Source organism: Panthera tigris, chromosome A3 (assembly GCF_018350195.1).
Source record: "Panthera tigris isolate Pti1 chromosome A3, P.tigris_Pti1_mat1.1, whole genome shotgun sequence".
Taxonomy (NCBI): domain Eukaryota; kingdom Metazoa; phylum Chordata; class Mammalia; order Carnivora; family Felidae; genus Panthera; species Panthera tigris.
In genome coordinates this window covers 78863686-78879305 of record NC_056662.1, presented here as the reverse complement: position 1 = coordinate 78879305, position 15620 = coordinate 78863686, and the positions used below count along the sequence as shown (strand labels likewise).

The window sequence follows — 15620 nt, the reverse complement described above, 5'->3', positions numbered from 1 at the left end:
GAATAGGTCATAGCTGTATAAATTCTGGGTCATACTAGGAGTACTATTTCCCACTGTCAGGATATTACATAGATTATATCCAGTAGTAAAACTACACCTTTGGATTTTAACCCCTTAGTTTGCCCTTCTCCCACCTCTCTACTCCATAAGACAGACTAGGAGAATGTTAAATTTGCCGAGGCAGTAATCACCCCCACTCTGCAAAAAAAAAAAAAAAAAAAAAAATCCTAAAATCATCAGTGCAGTAACTTCACATGTCCATACAAGCTAGATCCTTATGTTGCTAAAACAGTGCATAGAGAATAAGGAGTTCCATTAAAAAAAAAAGTATAAGGAATATGTGTCCTAAAGGCATGATTAAGAAAAGAGGGAGGAGAGTCAAAATTTTGAGTAATAGTAGGTAGAAATAGTTAAAATTGGGAAGAGAAGGGTTCTTACAATGTGGGAAAATTGGAACAAATAGAGATAAGGTGATAAATACTGTTGCAGCCTATGAATTGTGTCTCTCTTTTTTAGCAGATTTATTAAGGTATAGATACTGTACCTATCATAAAATTCACTGTGTTTACAGTGAACACAGTGAATTTTAGGAGATTGGCAGGGCTGTGTGAAAATCATCACAGTCCAATTTTAGAACATTTCTATCACTTTAGAAAAACCCCTTTTACCAATTTGTAATCAATTCCTAGTCTTATTCTTAGCCTCACTAAATATACTTTTGTCTTTTTTTAATTTTTATTTTTTATTTTAAGTTTATTTATTTATTTTGAGAGAGATACTCAGAAAGCACGAGTGGGGTGAAGGGAGAGAGAGAATTCCAAGCATACTCTGCACTGTCAGTGCCAAACCAGATGCGGGCTCGAACTCATGAACTGTGAGAACATGATCTGAGTGTAAATCAAGAGGACCAAATTAAAAAGCAACACTGAGAGATCATTGTAGTACCAAATGAGATCCATGTCTGTTTTTCCATAGGGAGTAGGGTTGAGGAAAGGATACTACTGGTCTATGGTGGCATTTTTACATGAGGGAAAAAAACTCCCTTGCGTGGCCCATATTGAAGTGGGAGCTTCCAAACAAATTTTAGTTCTGTGAAGTATCTGAGTTCTTCATATGGATTGTAGAACATCTTGTATACCTAGATCATATAAGATTTGTGTTTAATCAAGCCTACTGTCTTCCATCAAAGTCAGATGGCAAGTCACATTATTGTACTGAGTCATGCTTCTAAAGAGAATCCACTTGAGGATACACTTGATACTAATGATACGTTCTTACCAATTAAAGTGGTGGGTGACAGTAATTTAAAAAAGGATTCAAGGGTTCAGTATTAGCTAGTTTTATCTGGCTTTATAGATTGTAACTGCCATAGAGAGTAACAAGAATTGGCTGTATTGTTTGTTTTCTTCTCCCTTTATTTCTGTTGCTTTTTATTTCATGTATTTTGGGAGTTGTGGGCTTTTTTGTGTGTTTGTTTTTAGTCCCATATATGTTTATAATTGTTATGTTCCTGATAATTTCATTCTTTTATCATTTTAAAAAGACCCATACATAAAGCTATTTTTTGGCTTAGAGGTCCTGGGTGGCTTAGCTGGTTAAGTGTCCAACTTTGGCTCAGGTCATGGTGTCATGATTCATGGGTTCAAGCCCTACTTCAGAGCCTCTGTCTGTCTCCCTCTGCCCCTTCTCGCTTACTCTCTCAAAAATAAATAAACATTAAAAAGCAATCCCCACATTTTTTGGCTTAATGTTTATTTTGTCTGAGTTACTATAGCCACTGCAACTTTGTTTTCATGGTATATCTTTTTCCATGCTTTTAACTTTCAGCTTGTTTTTTTTTGTTTGTTTGTTTTTTGTTTTAAGAGCGAGAGGGAGCGAGAGCACAAGTGAGGGAGAGGGGCAGAGGGAGAGAAAGAGAATCTTAAGTAGGCTCCATGCTTAGCACAGAGCTCAACATGGGCCTCCATCACATGACCCTGGGATCATGACTGGGGCCAAAATCTGGAGTTGGACTCTCAACTGATGAGCCACCCAGGTGCTCCTGTTTGTGTTTTTGGATCTAAAGTATTTATCTCAGCATATAGTTGGATTTAACTCCCCCCTCCCCAAATATAATCCCATAATCCCTGTTCCCCGCCCCCTTAAAGTAGTCTCTGTGCCCATTGTGGGGCTTGAACTCTCGACCCTGAGATCATGTTTTATGATCAGTTGCATGTTCTACCCACTGAGCCAGCCAGGTGCTCTAATCTCTGCCTTTTGATTGTAGTATTTAATCCATTTACTCTTAATATCATTGTGTAGTTGGATTTACTCCTCTTTTGCTGTTGGTTTTCTGTATGCCTTCTGTTTTGATTTTCTGTTTCTCCTTTATTGCCTTTATTCTTGTATACCATTTTAATCCATTGATTTTTTTTTTAATACTTCAAAAATTACTTTTTTAGTGGCTGCATTATGGGTTATAGTATGCATATTAGTTACTGTCTCCTTCCAATTAGTAATAATGGAATTTTAGTGAAATATGGAAACATTGTTCCAGTATATGTCTGTTCCTTTGTTTCTGGTAAATTAGCTGTTAATCTTACTGTGGTTCTTTTGTACACATATGTTTCATTTTCTTTTGCTGATTTCAAGATTTTGCTCTTTATCTTTGGCTTTTAACAATTTGGTTATGATGAGTCTAGCTGTGGATCTCCTTGTGTGTATCTTAGTTGGAGTTTGTTGTGATTCCTGGATGTGTAGATAAACATTTTTCATTAAAGTAGGATATTTTGGCCATTATTTCTTCAGCTTTTTTTTTTTTTTTCCTTCCTCCTTCTGTGAGTCTGGTTATATGTAGGTTTTCAGAGCCCTGAAAAGTTGTTACAGATAATGTTGTTCAGTTTCATACTTGGCTCAGTTATAGCTACAATTCTGAATAATTAGAAAAGTCCCTGGGTATCCTTAGACTTAAATGGCTTTTTAAATTTAATTCTGTGGATAAATAAGAAAAAATTATTTCACCTTTTCAGTTTTTCTATGTATAATTCATGTGGATGGAACATGTTGGGAGCTCATATGGCAAGTCCTATTTTGAAACCTATTTTCTTCTACTCAGAATATATCTGTAACTACTTTTTTATTCTTTTATATAATTTTTAAATGTTTATTTATTTGAGAGAGCACGATCAGGGAACGGGCAGAGAGAGAGAGAGAATCCCAAGATTCTGCGCTGACAGCGCAGAGCCCAACGTGGGGCTTGATCTCACAAACTGTGAGATGGTGACCTGAACCAAAACTAAGAGTCAGACACTTAACTGACTGAGTCACCCAGGTACACCTACTTTTTTCTTATTTCTTTCTATTTTTTATTTAAAAAAATTTTTTAAATGTTTATTTATTTTTTGAGAGACAGAGATAGACAAAGCATGAGCCAGGGGAGAAGCAGAGAGGGAGTCACAGAATCTGAAGCAGGCTCCAGGCTCTGAGCTATCAGCACAGAGCCCAACACGGGGCTCAAACTCACGGACCGCAAGATCCTGACCTGAGCCAAAGTCGGATGCTTAACCAACTAAACCAAGGCTCCTCTTTTCTTTTTATTTTTTGATTTTTTTTAACATATACTTATTTTTGAGAGACACAGACATAGCGTGACTAGAGGAGGAGCAGAGAGAGAGGGAGACACAGAATCCGAAGCAGGCTCCAGGCTCCGAGCTGTCAGCACAGAGCCTGATGTGGGGCTCGAACTCACGAACCGTGAGATCATGACATGAGCCAAAGTTGGATGCTTAACCAACTGAACCACCCAAGCACCCTTTCTTTTTCTTTTTAAATGTTGTTTTAAATTTTATTTTGAGAGAGAATGTGAATGTGGGGGAGGCAGAGAGAGAGAGGGAGACAAGATCTGAAGTGGGTTCTGCACTGACAACAGCGAGCCTGATGTGCGTCTTGAACTCATGAATCGCGAAACTGTGACCTGAGCCGAAGTCAGACACTCAACCAACTGAACCACCCAGGCACCCCACTACTTTTTTCATTAAATGTTCTGTAATAGCCATTTAAAAAGGTTTTTGAAGAAATAGGCAATCTGAAGAAGCCTGTATCAAAGAAATTGAATGAAAAATTACTGACTTTCCAAAACAAAGCACCAGGCCCAGATGTCGTCACTGGTGAATTCTTCCAAATATTAAAAGAAGAAATTTAAGGGGTGCCTGGGGTGCTCAGTTCGTTAAGTGTCACACTTCAGCTCAGGTCATGATTTTGTGGTCTGTGAGTTCAAGCCCCATGTTGGGCTCTGTGTTGACAGTTCAGAGCCTAGAGCCTGCTTCGGATTCTGTGTCTCCCTCTCCTTCAGCCTCTACCCCACTCGAGTTCTGTCTCTCTCTCTTTCTCTCAAAAATAAACATTAAAAAAATTAAAAAAAAAAAAGATAAGAAATTTAAGGAAGAAATTACCCTAGGGGCGACTTGGTAGCTCAGTTGGTTAAGCATCTGAATCTTGTTTTCCGCTCAGGTCATGATCTCATGGTTGTGAGTTTGAGCTCCTCATTGGGCTCTGTGCTAGGTGTGGAACCTGCTTGAGATTGTTTCTCTCCCTCTCCTTTTGCCCCTCCTCAGCTTATATGCCTGTGTGCATGCACTCTCTCAAAAAAAAAACAAAACAAAAAAAACACCCTTCCCCAATACCAAAACCAAAGACATGTAAAAACTACAGACCAGTATTTCTCATGAACATAAATGTAGAAATCTTCATAAAATATTAGCAAATCAAGTCCATCAATGTACAAAAAGAATTACATGCTGCAACCAAGTGAGTTATACCCCAGGTATGCAAATCTGGTTCATTTCATGTAATCTGTCACATCAACAGGCTAAAAGAAAAATCACATGATCATATGTATATGTAAAGAAAAAGTATTTGACGAAATTGAATACTTAAGATAAAACTCTCAGTAAACTAGGAGTAGAGAACTTCCTCAGCTTGGTAAAGAACATTTACAAAAAAGCTATAGGTAACTTTGTATTAATAGTGAGAAACACAAAGCTTTCCACTAAAATCAGGAAAAAGGAAAGTCTGTTCTCTTACCACTGTCTTTCAACACTCTACTCAAAAGGCCTACCTAGTGTAGTAAGGCAAGGAAAGAGAATAAAATGTATATAGATTGGGAAGGAAGAAATTGGTCTTTGATTGGTGATGACATGATCTTCTATATAGAAAATCTGGAAGAATTGACACTTGTGGAACCTAGTGAGTGAGCAAAGGTACAGCAAGGTTGCAGGATACAAAGTTAATAAAGAAAACTCAGTTGCTTTTCTATATATCAGTACTGAACACATGAAATTTGAAATTTAAAATATAATTTCATTTACATTAGCACAACATATGAAATACTTATAGATCCTGTTCATATTTTATTAGACTTATGTGAGGAAAATTACAAAACTCCGACAAAAGATACCAAAGAACTAAATAAATGGAGAGATACTCCATGTTTATGAATAGAACATGTAAAATTGTAAAGATAACAGTTCTTCCCAACTGGATCTATAGATTCAGTATAACCTCAGTCAAATCCCAGCAGGTTATTTTGTGGATATCAACAAAATGACTATAAAGTTTATATAGAGAGACAAAATACCCATAATTGCTAAGACAATATTGAAAAGAACAAAGTTGGCGCACTGATGATACCCACCCTCAAGACTTTAAAATTGCAGTCACGACAGTGTGGTACTGGTGACAAATAGATGAATGGAACAGAATAGAGAGCTCAGAAATAGACCATATGAATATAGTCCATTGACAGAGGAGCAAAGGCAGTACCATGGAGCAAAAATAGTCTTTCCAACAAATGGCACTGAAACAATTGGACAACTATGTACAAAAGAAAGAATCCAGACACAGACCACATACACTACTCAAAAATTAACTTAAAATGTGTCACACACATAAATATAAAATACAAAATTATAAAATTTTGTATTTCATAAAATCTTCTAGAATATAGGAGAAAACCTAGATGACTTTGAGTATGGCAGTGACCTTTTGGATATAACACCGTGATCCACCAAAGAAAGAATTGGCAAGGTGGAGTTTATTAAAATGAAAAACTTGTGCTCTGTGGAAGGTAATGTAAAGAGAATAAGAAGACAGCCACAAGCTGGAAAAAAAATCTGCAAAAGACATGTCTGATAAAGGACTGCTATCCAAAATATTCAGAGAATCTTGAAATTTAACAGTAAGTACCTTGGGCACTCTGACTAAAAAATATACCAAAGATTTTATCACCCTTCAAGCCTAAATCAGAAGATACAGAAATGACAAATATGCACACGAAAAGGTGCCCTATATCCTCTTTCATGAGGGAAATGCAAATTAAACTATCAGTGAGATTCTACTGCACATCTCTTGGAACAGTCAAAATTTAGAATCCTGATAACACCAAATGCTGACAAGGTTTTGGAGCAACAAGAACTCTCATCTGTTGCTAGTAGGAGTACACTCCACTTTGGCAGGCAGTTTGGTAGTTTCTTACAAAATTCAACATACTCTTAACCATTTATCTAGCAGTTGTGTTTTCTGATATTGACCCAGAGGAGTTGAAAACTTAGGTCTACGCAAAAACCCGCATAGGTGTTTATATTAGCTTTATCCATAATTGTTGAACTAGAATAAACCAATGGGATATTGCAAAATGAAAAAAATGGTGAGTGAAAGAGGCCAGATTAAAAAAAAATTACTTAATGTATCTTTTTTTACACATAAAATTCCAGAAATGAAAACTATAATAAAGCAGAGTATGGGGAGTGTGGTTGTGGGGGCTGGAGACGGGGCAGATGACAGAGGGGAATAAAGAATGTTTTTGGGTTAGTGTATGTGTTTATCATCTTGATGGTGGTGATGAATTCATAGAATATACTTAAGCTTAAATTCGTGAAACTGTATACTTTAAATGTCTTCAGGGGCACCTGGGTGGCTCAGTCGGTTAGGCAGCCGACTTCGGCTCAGGTCATGATCTCGCGGTCCATGAGTTCGAGCCCCGCGTCGGGCTCTGTGCTGACAGCTCAGAGCCTGGAGCCTGTTTCGGAATCTATGTCTCACTCTCTCTCTGACCCTCCCCCGTTTATGCTCTGTCTCTCTCTGTCTCAAAAATAAATAAACGTTAAAAAAAAAAAAAGTAAATGTCTTCAGTGTATTATATGTCATGTAGATCTCAAAGGTGTAAAAGACAGTTAACTGATAAACTCTCATACTACCTTATTGGTAGAACTAATGTAATAGGTTAACTTCTATTCTAAAGGAGACTTGATGGCTCTACTTAAAAAATGAGGGGTGCCTGGGTGGCTCAGTCAGTTAAGCCTCTGACTGTTGATTTCAGCTCCAGTCGTGATCTCCCAGTTCTGAGATTGAGCCCCATGTTGGGGCTCTGTGCTGAGCATGGAGCCTGCTTGGGATTCTCTCTCCCTGTTTCTCTCTCTCTACTCCCCTTCTGCCCCTCTCCCCTGCTCATATACGTGCACACGTGCTCTCTCTCTCTCTCTAAATAAACAAACATTAAAAAAAATCAAGAGTAATCTGGAACTGTTATAAAATGTTCATGGTTTGCAATTAGATTTTGGTAAATATAGTTTATTCTGAATGATCAATTGATATATTTAAGGAACAATAATCTTTATTAATATCAGGCAGGAGACTTTTAGTTTGGCTTTTAGATAATTTTTTTTCCCCCTTTTACCCTTTTGGTAACATGTTTTCCTGATGTTACCTTACTGTAGGGGGCATACTGGGAAACCTTCTCTGAATGCTTGGGTGCCTACTATGGAAATTAAAAAGTAGAAGTCAAGTCTTTGAGTAAGAAAATGAATTGCTTATTGTTATGCTTGGTATTTCCACTTGTATAACTGGTGTGAGCAGTTATCTTTTCAGGTTTGTTTTGCTTGTTTATAAATTCAGGCAGTATTACCATTTCTTTAGTTATTCTTTGTGGTACTCTAACCAGTTAATTGTATATAATCATTTCTTTATAATTTGTATGTGCACAAAGTTAGGTTTGTGGGTGCCTTGCTGGCTCAGACAGTGGAGCATGTGACTCTTGATCTCAGGGTCATGAGTTCAAGCCCCACACTGGCGTGGAGCCAAAAACAACAACAACAGCAACAACAACAACAACAACAACAACAACAAAACTCACTTTTAAAAAAAATTAGGCGTTTAACTGAATCTGCATTTTAGACTTGGGAAAGAATGATATTAATAATTTTTTAATGCACTAACTGTTTTGATTATTTGACTTTAGGTCCATTGCAAAAGAACTTGCAGACTGGCTAATAAGCAACAATGTGGTAGAGCATATATTTGGACCAAATTTACATATTGAGGTTTGTGGACAATTACATGACTTCTCTGCTCTAGTAAAAGAAGAATACTTTAGAAAATTGACTATAATAAGTTTTTTTTCCCTCCCCCCAGATCATCAAACAGTGCCAAGTGATTTTGAACTTCTTGGCAGCAGAAGGGAGACTGAGTACTCAGCATATTGATTGCATATGGGCTGCAGCACAGGTAATATTAACAACTCACACTCATTAAGTGCTTCTTAATTATTTGTTCTAAGTGTTTTATTCCCCTAAGAGGTAAGTTCTGTTATTCCCATTTTATAGCTAAAGAAACAGAGACATAGTGAAAGTTGGTCGTGGAATCTATGGAGTCTGGCTTCAGAATCTATGTCTGACTATATTATAGGGAGAATTGAAGGAAATGAGAGTCATTTGGAGGGTCTTCATGAAACCATCTTGGTTTATTAAGAGATATTTGCCTATTTGTTGATACAGTAAACCCTTCTGTATGTTGTATTCATAGTTTTCTATTATACTGTTTTCTTTTTTAATTCAGTTATTTGAATAGGCATATATCAGCATGGTTCAAAATCCAAAAAATAAATAGTAAAGTGTATGTTATATCTCAACCCTTCCCCCCACTCCTGTCCCTACATTCTAGGCATGCAGTTCTTATCTTCTCAGGTGCATCAGAGATTTTCTGTGTAAATAGCTAATTGTAAGCTTTTTTTTTTTTTTTTTTTTTGCCCCCTTTATTACACATGTTGCATACTAAATGGACTTGGCTTTTTTCACTTAATTTATCCTGAAGATTATTGCATATCAATATATAAAACCATTTTTAAAGGAGGGCATAGTGTTTAAATATATGCATGTATGGTAATTTATTTAACCAGTTCCTGTTCATAGGCATTATTTTTTCCCATTCTTTTCTATTATAAACAATGCTAAAATCAGTAAGTTCTAACATACTCATTTCATTCATGTGTAAAATTATTTTGTAGGATAAATCTTTTAAGTAGAATTTTTAGGTTAAAGCATCTCTGTGGTTTACTTGTGGTATATAATGGTGTGATAAAGCCTCTTTTCCCTCATCTTCCTCAATACATTGTGTCCTTACACTTGATGTTTGCTAAACAGATGGGTGAAAAGTGGTATCATTGCTATTTTAAATTTGCATTTAGTTTATATGAAGTACATTTCAAATCTTGTGTTTAAGAGCCACTTTTGTTTCCTTTACTGGGAATGTCCGTTGATATTCTTTGCCATGTAGTAGTGGTTTTCTTGTTCTTTTTTGTAGGAGACTTTTATATATTAGTGACATTGGACTTGTGCCTATGTTAAGAGTTATAACTGTATTCTACTTTGATGTTTTTTGCTTTGGTTAAGGTGGTTTTTGCTGTTCAGATTCACATTTGTGGTTTTCAAACTTGTGGTTTAATTTTTTTATTGCTTGTGGATTTTTTTTCTTATGGTTTGAAATGCCTTTTCCACTCCGAGGTTATAAGAAAATTCTCCTTTAGTTCCTTTCTGTACATTTTCTGTTTCAATTTTATATTTTAGTCTTTGAGTTGGAATTTTTCTTGGTTCAAGGTGTCCTGCATCTTAACTTATTACTCCATTTTTTTGTTACGTAGTTGTCTCCTTTCCACTAGTTCAGCAATTCTTTTATTCCTTACTGAACTGAGATACCACTTTTATTTTGACTGTTTTTATTTCTGGAGTCTGTAGACTGACCAGTAGTATATGTAGTCATGATCAGTATACCATGGATTAGTAAATTGAAGGCTTTCAGGCCAGCCACTTCATTTTGTAAATAAAGCTTTTTTGCACCATAAGCTTGTTGATTCTTGTGCATATTGCCTGTTGCTACTTCCATATTGTAGTGGTAGAGTATAGTACTTGTAGCAGAGACCTTATCACTGGCAATCTTGAACTGTTGACTCTCTGGTCCTTCAAGAAAACATTTGCTGATCCTGGGTTTATACTAATGTCTTACCCTTTTTTTCCCCCTGGTAATATTCATGTCTGGCAGGGCTGGTTCTTTTTATATATTTTTTCATGTAAATTTTAGCATTCTTATTTAAAAATATTGTCCTATTAATTGTAATAATGATTAATTTGAAAAGAATCGAAATGGTCTTCCTACTCAGAGCTTGCACTGTTCGTTCTCTTTTGTATCATTCAAAAATTTAAAGTTATTTGTATATAAGTTTTATTTTGTGTTAAGCTTATTTTTAGGAATTTAAGTTGTATTTGTTATTGCTATTATAATAGCCATTTCTCCCATTATACTTACTTTTGTTCATTATGTTTCTCTTCCTTCTATTAGATTTGATGATTACTGCATATATTCATAAACTTTTTGTATAAAGGTTTCAAATTTTTGATAATTGTGTGCCTTGAGACCTTAATTCTTAGATTGGTTGTGGTAATTTTTTAATACTTTTTTTTTTTTTACTTCCCATATTTAATAATGTATATTTATATATTACTGTCATTTTAGTAAATGAATGAAGCACTTTCCATTTCAGAATAAAAGGAACTTTTCTTTCATAATTTTCTGAAAATGTTATTCATTTTAATAGACATAAAATTTTTATTTTGTTCACATCAAGAGTAGGAAAATATGAGAACAATGATATATTAAGTAATACAGATTAAGTAGCTAGGAATAGTGGAGTATTATTCTTTATTGAAACTGAAACTTATCAAATTGATAATTGAAAATGTCATCTGTTCATGTTTTAGCATTCTTCCCTAGCAAGAATTTGAAGTAACCTGGGAAGGGAATAATTAAAAATTGTGGCATAATTTGTGATACAGTATGAAAACTTAAGATATTTATAAAAGATTAACATAAAATAAGTATATCCTAAGGGTTATTTTAATTGGGTGTTTCTGTGTTTGTTACTGCTTTATTTTTGAATCTACCACAAATTTAGAATGATCAGAAATTTTTACATTTTAAGATTTTAACATTTGAGCACTAAATATAATGAATTTTAAAGTGTCTAGGGTTGGTTAGTTTCATACAGTCTTACCTGAGTTTTTTTCATTCCATCTAGAGTAAGTTTTTGACGTTACTTTGTCCACCTCAGAGACAGACACACAAACACACACACACACTTCACCCATACTAATTGGATTGGCTGCTGCTCTTTTCATTGTTTGTATTATAATTCTTGTACTGGAATCCAAGAAGAAAATAGACACAGGTGACAAATGGATTGAAATAGGTAGAAAAGTATTTGCAAATATTTGAAAAATGCTTATCTTTGTAATTAAATACAAGTTCAAATAATGTAATAGAATTTTCATGTATTGGGTAATTCCCATTATGTTTAATAATGCACTGCATTAACCAGAGTATGGTATAACTTATGGCAAGCAATACAGAGTTCTATTTCTGGTAATTTATTCTGTAAATACAAGTACATTAAGATGTTTGTTGCAGCAATGACTGTGCTAGCACATAAGGAATGTCTGTCACTGTAGGACTACTTAGATAAGTTGTGGGAAATTCATATAATAGAATGCTGTGTAGCTGTGAGAAGGACTGAAGTAGTTGAGTTTTGCTCAAGTGGAATAGTATGTAAGAAATAGTTTTACTAAATACTGTGTAGGTAATCGATCTTTTATTGAGAGAAGATTTCAAGTACACCTTGTATTCTCCCAGTGTGTATTTAAACAATTATAAAAAGAGGATCCATATATACATATATGTATATATACTTCTTACTTATAAATGCCTGGAACTTTTTGTAAAAAATACACAAGAAATTTTAATAGGTTTGCTTTTAGGGAAGTTGCCTGGGATAGATGGGAAACTTCCTTCTTACTGTCTATGCTTATGTAAACTTTGAAACTTTTCCATGTGTATATCAGGTTTTCAGTAATACAAAGACTAGTATATAAAGTTAAAGCAAATATTTTGGCATTTAAATCACTCTACCATTTAAAGTTACTATTCTGATTTGGCTTAGTTAACCTCTCTATATTTCCCTCTACACACCCTTCCACTATGAAATGTTTTAGTCAAGGGACATCAAAAAAACCCTTGAGAATCTTAGCACTCCATTGGAATTTATTGTTAAATGCTTTCCATATTTGAAGAATATTTGCATACATGTATGCAACTTATTGATATAATAATTTTATCTTAAAATGGAGCTGATTTTTGTGAATAGATTTTCATGTCAATGACAAAAGTCAGATTCTCTATGATTTAGGACTTAAATATCATCTGATTGAGATATGCATTATGCACATAATTGTCATTAGATTTTCAAAAGGATTAGTGATGACCAATTTTATTTTTTTATTTTAATTTTTTTTAAAGTTTATTTTGAGAGAGAGAGAGTGCGCGCGCACACACACATGAGTAGGGGAGAGGCAGAAAGAGAGGGGGAGAGAGGATTCCAAGCAGGCTCTGCACTGTCAACATGGAACTTGATGCAGGGCTCAAACTCATGAACTCCGAGATCCTGACCTGAGGTCAAGAGTTGGTTACTTAATCGACCGAGCCACCCAGGAGCCCTGTTGTGATGACTAATTTTAGAAATGCTGATCTTTACTCAAATGGCTATTAGTTTCTGCATGTGTACTTGTATGCACATTTGGATTACTGCTTTATGAGACATTGCATGCAACTACTAGCATGTGAGGTTATGACTATACTTGAGTAATGTGATCACTGAAATTTCCTTCTGTGTTACATATTATAATTTGAATTCTGTTCCTTCCTGCCTTTTTAGAAACTTTTAACATGAGCTCTGTTCTTTGTTTATGTTGTTAGATGTCTTCACATATGACTTTGTTATCCATTCATATTTAAGAAAGTTGTCTAGGTAAATGATCTAGATAGTCTTGGATGTTGTGAAATATTTTTTCATTAGAGCTGTCTCAAATGGGTCTCCTGCTTTGTGACATTTTTTAGGGTGGCAATGGTAAAACAACTTGAACTTTCCTCATTTGAGTCACTAGTTTTTCTGCTTGTGGGATTTCTAAAAAATTTTTTTTCAAAGATTATTCATTTTTGAGAGACAGAAACAGGGAGTGAGTGGGGGAGGAGCAGAGAGAGGGGGAGACACTGAATCTGAAGCAGGCTCCAGGCTCTGAGCTGTCAGCACAAAGCCTGATGTGGGACTCAAACCCACGAACCATGAGATCCTGAGCTGAAGTTGGATGTTTAACCAACTGAACCACCCTGGCACTCCTCTGCTTGTGGAATTTCTAAGAGAGAGTGAAAGGGGATACCAGTATCTGCTTAAAAGCTATGGCTTTATATAATTTTTACTCAGGGAAGAGCCTTGGTGGATGGCTGTTTGTATTTTTCTGACCCATTGATGGCTGACAAATAAAATTATTCTTCAAGAATATTCATTGAAATCCTGTGTTTTTATCTTCATACCTCTTGCTGTCCATCTGAGTCCAGTATCTTTCCCATTTACATTGGGGAGGTTAACTTAGCTCCTTTACAGCTCACTCACAAATTACTCTGAGCTACACCTTTCTCAATCTGTACATTTAAAAATGTATTCCCTTCATTTTATTCAGAAGTTTGTTGAAATTTAGTATCTGTTATTAGCTCTCATTTTCTTTGTGAAATGAGAGCTTCTCATTCTAAAATACAGTGATGGTAGATTCTCTTCTGTAGAAGATGAGGGAATCTCATCATTTTTCTTTTCTCATTTTCTGCTTTCCAGTTTTTGCTATGTGTTATGTATAGTTTATCAAATTATTTGTTTTAAATTTTATAACCATAATTTGTACAGTTGTTTATTGCTAAGTTTGTATTTAGGTTATAACTCAAAAAAATTTTTCCCCTCATTTCTCTTTTTCTCATTCCAAAATTAATGAGTATTTATTCTTACGGTCTTCACAGAGTAGCTTTTTGTTTTCTCTAAAGAGGAATCCTGATGTTCTGTTCTGGGTTACTACACGCTTGAGATGTCTGTTTTCTTTGTACTCATGTTTGACTGAATGTAAGATACTAAGATTTCCCTCAAAACTTTGTAATAGAGGTGAATAGTAGTTCATTGTTTCCTCAATGAACAGCTTTTATGTTTTGTTTTATTTTATTTTATTTTATTTTATTTTATTTTATTTTATTTTATTTTATTTTATTTTATTTTATTTTTTGCTTTTTTTGGTAATATTTTATGAAGATAGGTATATCCCATCATTTTCCCTTCCTTCCTTCCTTCCTTCCTTCCTTCCTTCATAATTTCTACACACCAATGTCCAACTGAGCCAACCAGGCACCTCTATCCCACCATTTCTTGTTGGCAGAATTTTTCTCTTATGTAGGTTTTCAGGTGTTAAGTAATCCATGCTAGTTCGTTTGTTTATTTTGATAGCAAGAGTGTGCCTGAGCAGGGAAGGGGCAGAAAGAGAGGGAGAAAGAGAATCCCAAGCAGGCTCCACACTGTCTGTGCAGAGCCCGACTCAGGCTCTATCTCACAACTGTGAGATCATGAGGAGTCTGCTGCTTAACTGCCTGAGCCACCCAAGTGCTCCGGGTTTTTTGTTTTTTTTTTTTTTTTTTTTAAACTTGATTTGAGTTTTGGTATGATGCCTGTTAACACATATGTTTATTTTTTCTCTTTTTTTAATTAACTTCTTTATTGTGGCACAAATATATATAAACATAAAACTTAACCATTTGTAACTGTACAGTTCAATGGCATTAAATATTTAATATTGTGTAACCATCACCACCACTGTCTATATTTAAAACTTTGTCACTATCCCCAACGAAAACACTGTACCCATTAAACAATAACTGTCCCTCCCCCAAGCCCTTGGTATTCTACATTTTGTCTATATATGTCTATTTTAGGTACCTCATTTAAGTAGAATCACAGTATTTGTCTATGTCTGGCTTATATTACTAAACACAGTGTTTTTGAGGGTTATCCATGGTATAGCATATGTAAAAAATTGTCTTTTTACAACTAAATAATATCCCATTGTTTGTGTATTTAATGTTTTCATTTCTACATTCATAAACATTGGAGTTGCTTCTACTTTTTTGCTATATATTGTGAATCATGTTTCCATGAACATGGGTGTACAAGCATATGTTTGAGTCCCTGCATTCAGTTTTTCTGTATATATACATAGGGGCAGATCTACTAGGTTATACGGTAATTCTCTAATTTTTTGAGTTATTGCCAAACTTTACTACAGCAACTGCAGTGTTTTACATTCAACCCATAGTACAGGGAGAGTCCCATTTCTCCCTATCTTTGCCAACACTTGTTATTTGTCCTAAAATTTTTTTTAGTCCTCCTAGGAGGTGTG

At 35.0% G+C, this 15620-nt stretch overlaps 1 protein-coding gene across 3 annotated transcripts in view; it reads left to right on the top strand.

Moving 5' to 3' along the window:
- USP34 (ubiquitin specific peptidase 34) overlaps positions 1–15620 on the top strand; it is a 249085-nt gene that overhangs the window by 84182 nt on the left and 149283 nt on the right. For all 3 annotated transcript variants that reach the window (XM_042981450.1, XM_042981449.1, XM_042981451.1), the window contains 2 exons: positions 8273–8354; positions 8446–8538. In XM_042981450.1, the coding sequence (XP_042837384.1) occupies positions 8273–8354; positions 8446–8538 (175 nt within the window). The remainder of the gene's footprint in view (positions 1–8272; positions 8355–8445; positions 8539–15620) is intronic.